This window comes from Rattus norvegicus, chromosome 19 (assembly GCF_021556685.1).
Source record: "Rattus norvegicus strain SHRSP/BbbUtx chromosome 19, alternate assembly SHRSP_T2T, whole genome shotgun sequence".
Classification (NCBI taxonomy): Eukaryota; Metazoa; Chordata; class Mammalia; order Rodentia; family Muridae; genus Rattus; species Rattus norvegicus.
The window spans coordinates 20,637,190-20,649,768 of NC_141552.1; the positions used below are offsets into that span (position 1 = coordinate 20,637,190).

The window sequence follows — 12,579 nt, forward strand, 5'->3', positions numbered from 1 at the left end:
TACATATACAGAGTAGATAATACTAAGATGTTCAGATGGTGATGTCCATTTGTATGCACTCTTAATGTGGACCTAAAAAAAGGAGAGATCAAGGTCCTTAAAATAGAAAGATCAGTTCCCGTTGTTTTCTACCATTCCAAACAGAACGACTGGTAGGGAGAGAATGGTAAATAATCGAGAATTCGTAGATGATGCTTTGAATGAAGTGTGGATTTCTGTGCTGGTTTAAAACAGGGTCTCAAGTATCACATGTTGCCCTCTACCTGGCTGGCCAGGATCACTTTGAGCTCAGATAAACCTCCTTTCACTTTGCAATAAATAGGCTTATAAGAGTGGCCTCCAAGGACTGTGCAGACAGCATTAGCCTTTCACAGTTGAGGTGTGTAACCCACAACTATAGTTTTAGCCATGTTTTTCCATGTCTACCAGTTATTTCAGATTGTTGCTGTTATATGCCTGACAATCAAGGATGCAGAAAAATAACCTGATGGAGAGTAAGGACATGGTGATCACATGGTGATCTCATGGTGCCTCTTTCGTACGTTCTGGATGAGGTTTGTTAAAATTCCAATATTGCAAAAAGCTTTATATAGGGCCCATCACATTAAGGGTCACTATGCACTGTTCTATCTAAAATGGCCTAATCAGAACTGACTCCCATATAACACTTCCTGCAATCCTCATATGAGAAGCTTGAGCTTTTAGTTTTGACTTTTTCTTTTCTCGTTCTTTCTTATTTTTTGCTATATACGTTGAGACAAAGATAGTTAAGGCCATGAATTTGCCCTCAAAATTTGAACTATGTATGTGATCAATCAGTGTTAGTGTGTGCATTCTATAAAGTATTCATTTTTTACTATGATAGATGCTTTTGTGTTTGGTGGGGTGGCCATTTCCCAGTGTACAGGTGCTGGGACCTTGCTCTATCCACTTAATGATGTTTAAGGCCTCATTTTAGACGTTTCTGTGCACCCCCTATATCTCTTGACTATTTTATTTTTCTGATAGAAGCTCATGGTACATCTTACTCAGGCCTGTGAGCAGTGCTCCTTTGGCGACATTGGTGCAGAGAGGAGAACCCCACCACCAGCATGAGGTTCCCTTCACTGGTGGCTCCAATATTGCACTTTCCTCTGCCAACTGGTCTCCACACTTTTCCTAGCACCTTAAAGACTTCAACTCTTTCTCCTAAGGAATTTTCTGGCAATTTTTGATTGCTAAGCACATGACTTCATGAGTGTTCCCCTAATACACACGCATGTTGAAACCTACCATGCAGACTATTTCTTGATGTGATATAAAGCACCTGTACATAATGAGACAGGAGAACTTTTGACTGCATATTCAAGCTGGTGTGAAATCTCAGGAAGTTTAATGGCTTACATTGGTGAATGTGGACAATTTGAGTTATGATGAGACATTTTTTGGGAAAGATTTGAAAGGAAACATTCATTTAGATGCATAGGAATTACTAAGGTTTTTTATAATCAAGCCTTGAGGAAAATTTGGCTTTGGAAGCAGGAGATGCTCAGTGGCTCTCCCCAGGAAAGTCTCCTGGAAAGGGCACCTCAGCTTATGCTCAGTACAGGGAGAACATTAGCAGGAGGCAAAGTCTGCTCCCCATGACATCTGCTGTCCCTTCTTGGACATTCTATTGTCTCCTAGAGAGTTCTGGCATCCTCTGTGATGTCACCAGTGTTGTAGTGACAACCAGTGCCCTAGTTTCTCTCAGTCTGAGTCTGGCAGTTACAAGCTAAGACATGTTTTCCCGTCTTCGCAAGCTTTTTGGGAGGGGGAACGTCGATTGTGGAGAGACTAGAGTGAAGGAGTCTGGCCTTTCGTCTCAAAGTAATGATGGAGAAAGACAGCACTTCTGGGGAATGTGGAGTAAGTTCTGGGCAGTGTATTTTGAGCTTCCTGCCAGGGTGGCTGCAGGCTTAAGCTGACCTTTCTAGCAATGGGCCACAGCAACTGGAGCATCTGAAAAGGAATTGATTTCCATGAATATCACAATTCCTTAAAGTCAAGGATTTCAGAACTTTAGTTTCCCCATCCCCACTGGGAGGATATGGTAAGGCCAATGCTATTATACTGTGAACTTCTGGTCTTTACTTTTCAGTTCATTTGCTCTGTTACATTGATATAATAACACCATCAGTGGTCATGGAGGGTCCACCTTTTCTGAGTTTAGACAGGGCAGCAATGTATTTCACTATCATTGCTTCTTTAAATACAGTGGGTATCTGACAGTAGTAACAGGGAGAGATTGTGCTCCAGGCAATAACCTTATGTTCTTAGACCTTCTCTGATTTCTTCTAACTGTCAGGGTCATTGTTTGCTTTATATATTAGAGGTTGTATGTTACAAACATTTTTCTACAATACCAAAACTATTTGGACGTGTAGACCAAGATTCAGCCTGTAACCTATTCGCACTTCTGGGGCAATTGGTATTTCACATAGGGACACTGATAAGTCTGTTGAACATATCCTCCCTGGAAATGCGTTTTAAATCCAAAGTTGTTGCCTTAGAGTATCAGGGTAGGACATCTGAGTGTCTCCAATCACTCAAGTTTTGTGGATGGTGAATTTATCATCTGAGTTCTGAAGCCACAGGGGTGAGGGTCCTGAAACCAAGCTGTACCCTGTTCAGCTGATAATAATCCTGGAGAAGCCATCTCCATGGTACATGTAAGCACATGATGTCCGGAATAGGGAACACCTGGCTGCTTACATCTCTTGGTCTCTATAGAGTAGTGGGAAAACTGAGATCCCCTGAGGAGGTCTCTTAAGCATAGACCAATCGCCTAGCAGTGACACTGGGTTCCTGGCTTGTTCTCCTGTTTAGGCCTCACTGAGGTCTATGAACACTCTATGCATTCTCCCCATGCAGGTTCACTTGTGTTCTTCTACCTACAGACTCTGGGAGAGAAACATCATCCCCTGGCACTGACCTAAGCAAGAATCAGGCCATGAAGGAAAAGGAGAGGCTGATTAAAGAGCTGCAGCTCATTACCGAGGAGAGAAATGACCTGAGAGATTGCCTGAGGTTTCTGACAGAGAGATCCATGAAGAACAGGTATGAATCGCTCCAAATGCTCTTGTTTCATTCCTGGGTCTGCAACGTCACCTTTTTCTTATCCTGTTAAGGTTTTGGGTTCTAGAAAGCTGTACCTCCCTAACCACCCTGTGCTAAACCTCACCTCCCATATAGTGGAGATTCAGAACCTGACCCTTCCTGAGGAGTGAGATTGAAAATGGACTCATCTGCTTCCATTTATTGAAAAGCAGAACTTGTGGTCTGAATGAAGAATTCAGGGATAAAGTCAGGGAGAGTGAGTTCCCAGTGTGCATTTGCAAAGCCCTTGATAGCTGGTGGCTTTGCAAGATTGTAATTGCAGTGAGTTTATGGTGAGTCTCTGTACTTGCTAGGCAGGGGACTGAGTGCTGGAAGATCCAGGCAGCAGCCTGGGGTAATATAGGACCCACCCTGAGTTCATATATTCCTAAATGCCGATGTTCATTGTATTCTATCATTTGGGGCCAGGCCACACTTCAGGCCAAATCCATATTATGAAGACCTGGAGAGAATGGAGGAGGCGGTCATGTCAATTCTGCACAACTTAGAGATGGAGAACACTGAGTTCCATGAGAACAACCATAAGCTGAAGAAGGAGATTACCTTCTCTAGGTAAGTCCTGGTCAGAAAGGCTATCACTTGTGGAATGGCCATTTCTGACTTTCTTTGTTCTGGATTGGACGGTCTTCAGCTCTGGTTCTATCTCTTGTGCTATTTACCCATCAGTGTTCCAGGGTCATTAGGACTCAGTTTTCAGTTCCACAAAAGAGTGTTCCTCATCCCAGGATTGTCTAGGCATCTTCAGAAGGCTCTAGAGAGAACAGTACTGATTGAAGTCAGCAGAAGGTTATTAGGCTGACCTGGACCTATGGTGTCACACCAGGTTTTACAAAACTCAGTGCGTGGACCACATGGTTAGCATGACCTTCTCTTTGTTCTACTTACCTCCTTTGAGGGTGTTGGCCCACTACTAATTGATGTTGGCCCCATGCATTGGGCTTTTATGGATAGTTGTAGATCCATGTTCTTTCTCAGAGGTGTGGACACTAATTGGTGTCAGGCCAAGCAAACAATTTATTCTTCCCCGAATTAACTCTTTATGGTTTGTGCAGCAGCCTTATATGTATCAAGATGCACTTTATTAAGTCTTCATGGGTATCTGGGACCTGGTAGAGTTAGTGGGACTTGGGAGTAGGAATGGGAGAAAGGGCCAGCATGATCTTACTTTGCATACTGTATTTCCAGAAATCTGCTCACCAGCTCCTGATGGAGAACACATGTAGGAAGAAGTTGGTCACACTGAAGCAGGAGAGCAAGGAGGTACATCTTGATTGTGCACTGAACCAGAAATATTTGGTTTACTTCAACAAGAAAGATAAAGACCATCAACGGCCAGAACCAGCATTATCAAGTAGGGACGAGCAGATGTGTTAGCTTAACAATATCTGATAAAATTTGCCAATTTGATACATCTTTGCTTCTCTTACCACCTTTCTAATTTACACTCACAACCAGCCAACCACCTCATGTAATGGAATTGTTCATTGCTCTGCCTATGCACAAGTATTCTAGGAAGTTAACCACTTTTCAGAAACTGAATTATTGTGCAAGCATATTTTGCTGCTCTTTTTGAAGCTGCAGTCTAGAAATGGTGACAGATGAATAACATATCTCATTATTGCATATCCATGTGATAGATTGGATCCTATGTAGAGTTTTAAACAATTTCTTGGTTCTTGAAAAATTGACACTCTGTGGTCATGTGACCTCTTGTGTAGGAAGCACCTTTGGGATAAGAACTAAGTGGAAATGTCAAATTAGTACTTGCATTGGCTTTATCCTTGGTGACATATGGACATCTCCTTTCTTCCTGCAACCCAATGAGGTCTCTTCCCATTGCCCTGTTCTTGGTTTGCACTGGTATAAGTCTGGGTCCCAGATTGGCAGCCCACATTACTGTGTGGCTTGCTGGAGATTTTGCCCTGCCCACAGAGTTAGCAACAATGATATCAGTTAAAAGGTCCATGTCGACTGTCCAATAGAAGTTAGGTGGTAGAAGGCAGCATTCTGACAGCTGGCTTGCATTTCCCCACCAAATCAGTGTCTGAAAAACTGCCTTCCTCTCCCAGGTCTCAGAAAGTGCAAGAGAGCTGGAATTGGACACACCCCAGTAAGAGAGCTTCCTGAAGAATAAGTTGCTTTCTCAGGAGTCCCTGATGACCAACATCCTGAATGGTAACAACATTTTTTGGATGAGTATTCATCCTCTGCGTTAATTTGTCATTTCTTAGAGACCCTAAATTTATATACCACTAAGCCATCCTGACTGATTGAGGTCTTACTCACTTTCTTCTTCAGAAAACAGCACTTGAGAGACAACTTGGGGGATCGCCTTTCATTATGTATGCTAGAGGAGAAACAGCAATACGTCTGTGCTTCTAAATATTCGTTAAGAATATGCTTTTAGAAGTATTTTTGTTATGATTTTAATTGAAGTTTTCTTTTTGTTGTTTCATATTTATATGTTCTTGTTACTATTTTTACTTTCAAATATTTTTAAATATTTTTATTCATTTTAATCCTGTTTTGTTGTAAAAATGTATTCGTTATGAATAAAAATTGAATTCTATCTCTTGACTCTTAAGACCATCATTCTTACTCAAGGGTTCTGTCCCCTCCTGTGGACCTAGAACTGACAGCTGGAGATGGATCTCTGCATGTTCCATGGAGCCTGGGCTAATAAGTGAATTCAAAGTCTCCAAGGGGTACCCAGTGTGATAATGTCTTTTGTGTGGATAATGTGGCTGTTTCTCCGACACACACTTTGTGATGTAATCACTGACATGCTTTACCCAATTGTTAGGGTCCATGTGGTTCTTCTGAGAGAGCAGCAGATGCTCTACCCTGTGAGTCATCACCACAGCTCCTGCAGGTGGCTTTTGTTATTCCACATGAGGTGCTGTATTAGGTGGACAGGATCACCTACAATTAGAGAGATCTCAGGAGATGTGTGTTCACAGGGAACTTACTGAGCCGTGCGTGCTCAACGTGTTAGGTTGTCAGGCATCCCTACAGGGCTCTGGTGTTCCCACTGCTCATTGTGGGTCAGGATCATCCTCCAGCATCACTTAGTTTTCATATTAGAGCAGATCTTTCACCTATTATCAGTGATGACCATATGTATTCTGCACATCTGATAAAATACAGAATAGAAACTAGCTTCTCGTAGGCCAGATTGGCATAATCAGTTTTTTGATTGTTAGCAAGAAAATTATTTTAATCTAAGCAGTTTAGGAAGGAACCTCCAGAGCATCCATAGTGAATATAGCTTGCAGCTGTGAACACAGGTTTCTTTTGGAGAGCAGGCCTGTGCAGGCCCAGAACCTAGGTGGGACAGTTCAAGCTACCCTTTTTCCATGGCCAATCTGGGATCGTATTGAGAATGTATTTTTTCCAGGTGACTGATTTCCAATTTGTGGAATTGATCTAACTTACTGAGAGTGGAGGTGACTCAGAGAGTTAAAGTACAGAAGGACCAATCCAGTATGTCCACAAAAGCTTGCTGTCACCCCAGGGCTTTTAAAAGCTCAGCAGCTAGAGAAGCAATGTAGTATTTGGTTACTCTCATGCTTAGGTCTAGTCATTCATTATAAGCTGACCATGACACAGAAAGAGTCATCTGTGTCACAATAGAAGCTAGTTGTAACTAGATTCACCCCACACTATCACATCACTACCGTATTTGAGGTTCTCAGTTACTATCTAAGAACCTGGAAGAGGCCTGGGTCTTGCTACACAAACTCATAATTTATGTCTTCATGACACTGTGTGCTTTGTCCTGTTAATGCTACCATTGGCATACAATACCTTGGATACTTTGTGCTGACATCTGTGACCTGAGACAATAGTTCATGTCATCCTATCCTGAATAAACTGTCCTTAGAGTACAGTGTGGTAGGAGGGGCCTTCTTTTCCTATGAGATAGCAAAACATTTCCAGTCTTCATTCAAGTCTGACAGCCATTGTCCAGGGCCTGTCTTGAGATGTCCACCTTTTCAGCTGAGAGTCTTCATCCAGGCTGCTCTGTAATTCTGTAGAAGATTAATAGGGTTCCTGTCCTAGGATTTATTTCTGCATGACTGTACTTGCCAAACATGCTCAAAGCCCTGTGATCCACCCTAGCCCTCTGTGCTTTAGAAAAAGAAAATAAAGAACCACATTGCACTTGAAGTTTCTCCTCCAACAAAAGGAGAGCCTGCACAGGGCCTTTAAGTAACTCTAAACCGCAGCTTCCCCACAACTCCCTCCATCAATTCCATGATTGGTATGTTTTCATTACTACTCACTTTCTTCTGTGTGCAAAGAATGTGCACCATGTCAGTAAAGTGTGTGTGTATGTGTGTGTTTTTTTTTTTTTGTGTGTGTGTGTGTGTGTGTGTGTGTGTGTGTGTGTGTGTGTGTTTGGTCCCTAGTGAAAACTGTCGAGATACATGCAGACTCATGCTACTACTGTCCCATGGTACCTTGCAGGGAACCCTGAAATGGTGGCTACTTTAATACAGTCTAAACCGGGTGTGCATGGTTTCTGTAAGGTCACCACTACAGAGAGCAGGAAAAGCTTCAGTAGTCACATGGATGTGATCAATCAGTGTTAGTCATGCCCTTCCAGCATGGTAGACTGCAGGTTGTCTGTCCCCATCACTTTGCTCTCTTGTGCCCAAACAATGCCAAGGTCAGGGCCATTGAGCCGTGAGGCAGAGGCTCACCACCCTCAGTGCTGCCTATGACCCCTAAGACTGTCTCTTTCGGGTGTGTGCGTGCTGGACACTCATGGATCCTGAGATCTCCGCAGCTGAGGTGAAACAGTACCGGAGCCATTGCAATGTGGGCACACATTTGGTTGTGGAGCTGGGCCACTCTTTGACTTTTGGTGAGTGGAGAGACAACTGTTGGCTGAGCCTTTGGTGAACCGGATGGCCCCTGGCCACGTCAGCAGTCAGCAGTATCAAAGCTGAGAAACCAGTGTTTTATGTTCCATTTTGTCATCGCTGGTCAGTGTTCTGATGCCACAGCACATGGCTGGCCTCAATCTCCCCATGTGGCCACAATCCCTAATTGATATGGCCTCCACTTCCCAAGTGCCACTGGGATTTCTGTAGAACCCCTAAGGCAGCAGCAAGCAGGAGCCCCTGGCTATTCCCTCCCTGCTCTCTGGATCTGCAAGTCGTTCTGTGTACATATGGCTATGTCCTCATATACTCTTGATGCCATGATACCTTAATAAACACTTGAATCACGCCCTTTCTTACAGAGACCCCTTAATGGCCAGTTTTCAACTGCTACCTGACACCATCTATAATCGCCTGGGAAATGAGGGACAGTCTGGATCAGACTGGCCTTTGAGCATGACTATGCGTGACTGTCTTCGTTGCTGTGGGAGATGCCAGACAGCCTCTTTTCTGATCCTAGAGTCCCTATACCCAGCCACTTGTCCCCTCTACAGCCAGACCCTACTTCTGCTCCTAGGCACTGTCTTGGACTTCCTTCCCTCAGGTGGCTTCTCTCCTTTGGCTGCTACAGAAACCTGTTATGAGGACAGGAACAGGGAGTTAAGAGTTCAAAGCCATCTTCCCACTGATGTTCTTTCTCAGAGGTCAGTCGGACACTTAAAGAGTTTTGTGTATACATTTTATTAAGCAAGGGACAATCATGCATCAGACACAGGAAACTAACAGGACATCTACCGGACCTCCTTCAACACCTGGGCATCTCTTCTGGCCTGTGCTTCTGTGTGCTGAAACCTGAGGACCAACTTCCTGTGGTGTTTCCCAGGATGACAATGCACATTACTACACTGGCGTAAATCCTCAAAACTCACAAACAGCAACAGGACCGCCACAGGAACGGTTCTACATCAACAGATACCACAGACCAGCAAGCAGAAGCATGGGAGGGTGGTGCTGTGGTTCACACACTTCTCTTTCATCACTAGGGCAGGTGACCCGCTGAAGAAAACAAGGAGGCAGCAGGATGGAACAGGAAAACTAAAACCCAGTCCTTGCATTAAACACCCAAGCACATTTAGACTAGAAGAGAGAAGTTTGCCAAGAATGAGGGCCACTTTGGACATCCATCATCAATAGCCCCGGCTATCTAGGCCAGCATCAGATCCAGCCGTCTCCAGGCAGGTGTCAGCCAGGCCCTCAAGGGCACTAAGAGCATTAACCATGAAAAATAGTACAAGATCTCTGCCTCTTGCCTGCCTGACAGCCAAGCATGTGTATGCCCTGGCTATGCTCACGCTGGGACCCCTGCTAGATATTAAGATATAGAGACCTGATAGTTGATTAGGACCCTGTTAGAAAAGGAAGACACCGGATATTTCCCTCTGGCATCCATATGTGCATGCATGGTTGTACAATCTGGTAGAATCTCTCTCTCTCTCTCTCTCTCTCTCTCTCTCTCTCCTCTCTCTCTCTCTCTCTCTCTCTCTCTCTCACACACACACACACACACACACACACACACACACACATATTCAAAGTTTTGAAGGACAGCAGAAGAATCTCTGGGACTCTAAGCCTGACCAGCCTCATCTGTGAGCCACAGCTTCTGTGTGAGAGCTCCTTTGTGTGAGATGCATAGGGTGACTGAGGAAGGTTGCTGGTGTCCATTCCTGGCCTGCATGTGCATGCATACAGAGACATGGACACATGCACATGCTGAGTTCCCCTCATCCAATCCTGAAATCTGAAAACACTGAATTCCAAATCCAGGCATTCTCCTAACCAGCACATGGATGTTCACAGTCATCTGCAGAATCAGATCTAGGGGGTCCCATGACCTCCCCAGCTCCCAAGCAGCTACATGTGTGCATCTTAGACACTTCTCACTCACCGTGAAACAACCTAAGCCACAAAACATCCCACACCTTCTTGGATGGGCCCATCCCTGGGGGAGTCTTGTGTGTTCTGGGCTTCAACTCTAGGAAGGATTGGCCTTGTTTTATAGGATGTCTTATTACTTGTATCAGTAGAGAGAGAGAAAAAAAAAATCCAGTCCTGGAACCCTAGAGGACACTGCCATGATGTCACTGCTGTGCTGGCAGAGGCTTAGAGATATCTCCATGATCCATCCGAGTCACCTAGAGCTCAGGGAATGATGGAAAAGTCCATGTGAGTTCGCCCAGCGCTTGCAACCATGAGAAAGCTTGGAAAACACAGGGCACATGTGGTGTTTGATCCTGGGTCAATTCAACCCTCTTGAGCCTGCAGCTAAGACAAACAGTTACACTGGCCTGAGTGCACAGGCCAGATCTCAGAACCTGTTTGCCAACCATGGAACACTCTGGATTCCTCCTCTCAGCTGGACCTTGATCTGCTACACCTCATCCACCCAAGCTTCTCAAGAAATGAAGCTACCAGGTTAATACAACAACAAACTGAAGGCAACAAGAGCCTTCAGCCGCCCTGTGGCAGTAAGGTCAGTCCATAGGTCTCCTGTCCCTGCACCGTCAGTACCTGTGAGAGCCATGGCCACCTATTCCCTTCCAAGGTGAGAATAATTATACCCACAACCTTGCTTTCAACAAATCCTGCCTTGGCCACTGGTGGGACCCTCATGAGATGCAGCAATCTGATGCAGACCTCCTCAGACACTTTGGCTTCCTTTCTGGCTGCTGGAGCTTGGGCCCTCTGGTCTGGCCTAATGTAGGATCAGCAACATCCAACTCTGTCGGGCCTCAGGCATCCCACATTGGGGGCCCTGCTTCACTCCTAGGTGCATTCTTTTCCCACATCTCTTCAGTCTCTCCCTCATCCCTAATTCCCCTCGCTTCTCAGGCCCAGCCCTTCAGTCTCTGATGGAGACTGTCCTGGAAGGACAGGAGCCCCTCCCCTGAGATACTCTCCCACCCCATGCTGCTGGGCTCTGACAACTCTGCCCTTGGGCTGACTCATCTCTACAGGCACAGCCTGCTGCTCCCCTGCCCCTGCATCCCACTTCCTAGCTCTGCTTCACACAAACACTCTAAGATCTCTACACTGGATTCCTGTTCTATTTTGCTCCCTCTCTGTCCTCCAGAAGTTCTGCTGCTCTCTCTCACCACAGCAGGACCCACCAAGACACTGCTCCTGACCCCAGCAGCCACCAGCAGCCCAGGTCATGGGGCTACTAACAGCTTTGGCCCAGGACTCAGGGCTCCTTCCTTCTTCAGTATCGAGTCCAGGCTGAGACCATCTGGCCTGCTGCTGGGCCCTTGAAACCCTCAGTCTCACAGCCTCTGGGCACTCTGAGCCCTATTCCTTATTGCTAACAAGTAGCTGCCCAGTCAAGCAACATGGGCCTCACTGGCTTCATGCTGTGCCATGATGCTTTCCCTGCATGGCCGGGGATGAGTGCATGCTAGGATTATGTCTGGAACTAGACCTGCAGGTAACACCTGATGGGTTGGCCAGGCTGTCCTCGTACTCCTTTTTTTTTTTTTTCTTTTTTTCTTTTTTTCGGAGCTGGGGACCAAACTCAGGGCCTTGCGCTTGCTAGGCAAACGCTCTACCACTGAGCTAAATCCCCAGCCCCCTCCTACTCCTGTTCTCAGGAGATTCTCCTGACTAAGCCTCCCAAGTGCTGGGATGAGAAGTATGAGCCACCATGCCAGCTATGGGTCTTCAAGTGTGATGAAAGACTGGGATCTGTGGTCCTGGTTACTTCCAACAGTGGGGACACCAGTGTTCTGAGCATTCTGTCATCTAGGACTTATATTCCATGTACTTCACACGAACACTGTGAGACTTCTGCATTGGTTACCTGTTCTCTTTGAAACCTGTCTTCAGGTATCTGACAGTGGGAGTCTCCATGAAGTTTTTGTCACCCTGAGGATGTGGCTATATTAATAAGCTCAGGCAGCATGCAAACACAGCAGAGGTTACAAACAAGACTACCAGGCTGGGGCCACTAAGTGATAGAGTGCTCCTTTGGCATGGTGAGGGCCCAAGTTCTCTTGCAACCAACATCTGCTGGGATGTACCTCAGTGATTAGGCACTTGCCTAGCGTATGTGAGGTCCTGGGCTCCATCCCTAGGACTAAACCCTCATCCCCTACCCTGAACTCACCAGGTCCAGGCATCACTGTCAATCCTGAGGGCTTGAGTTTGATCCTTAGGCCCTCTCTGATACAAAAAGAGAAAAAACTCCCTTGATTTGTGTTTGACCCCTACATGTGTCATGCCCGCCCCACTTCGAGTGTACAATTAAGGAAAGCATGAGTAAGTGGTTGAGAGGCACTCACTGCCCTTGCAGGAGACCCCAGTTTGCTTCTCAGCACAAACTGCATGTGACTCAGCAGGTCTCAGGGTAGAACTGGATATGTGACCCTGTGCTAAAGCACTGTCCTGAGTGGGGACTGCAGCTTCTGAAGAGGAATGCAGGCCTGGCCTCCAGACCTCCACCTTCAAGTCCTGTCTTGATGCCCTGGCAAAAGAAACTCCTTCTCTCCAGAGGAGC

At 45.7% G+C, this 12,579-nt stretch overlaps 1 protein-coding gene across 2 annotated transcripts; it reads left to right on the forward strand.

The window, feature by feature from the left end:
- The first annotated feature begins 1,730 nt into the window (after positions 1-1,730).
- On the forward strand, positions 1,731-5,706 carry LOC147999057 (uncharacterized). Of its 2 annotated transcripts, XR_015644300.1 has the most exons (6): positions 1,731-1,887; positions 2,919-3,078; positions 3,547-3,690; positions 4,324-4,489; positions 5,208-5,313; positions 5,437-5,706. XR_015644300.1 is itself a non-coding variant. In XM_087596709.1 (4 exons), the coding sequence occupies exons 1-4, from the start codon at positions 1,761-1,763 to the stop codon at positions 4,343-4,345; spliced, it is 453 nt and encodes a 150-aa protein (XP_087452835.1). In that variant the 5' UTR covers positions 1,731-1,760; the 3' UTR covers positions 4,346-5,706. The 2 variants fall into 2 exon arrangements, 1 of the variants encoding a protein (XP_087452835.1); XM_087596709.1 differs by having other exon boundaries at positions 4,324-5,706.
- Positions 5,707-12,579: the final 6,873 nt, after the last annotated feature.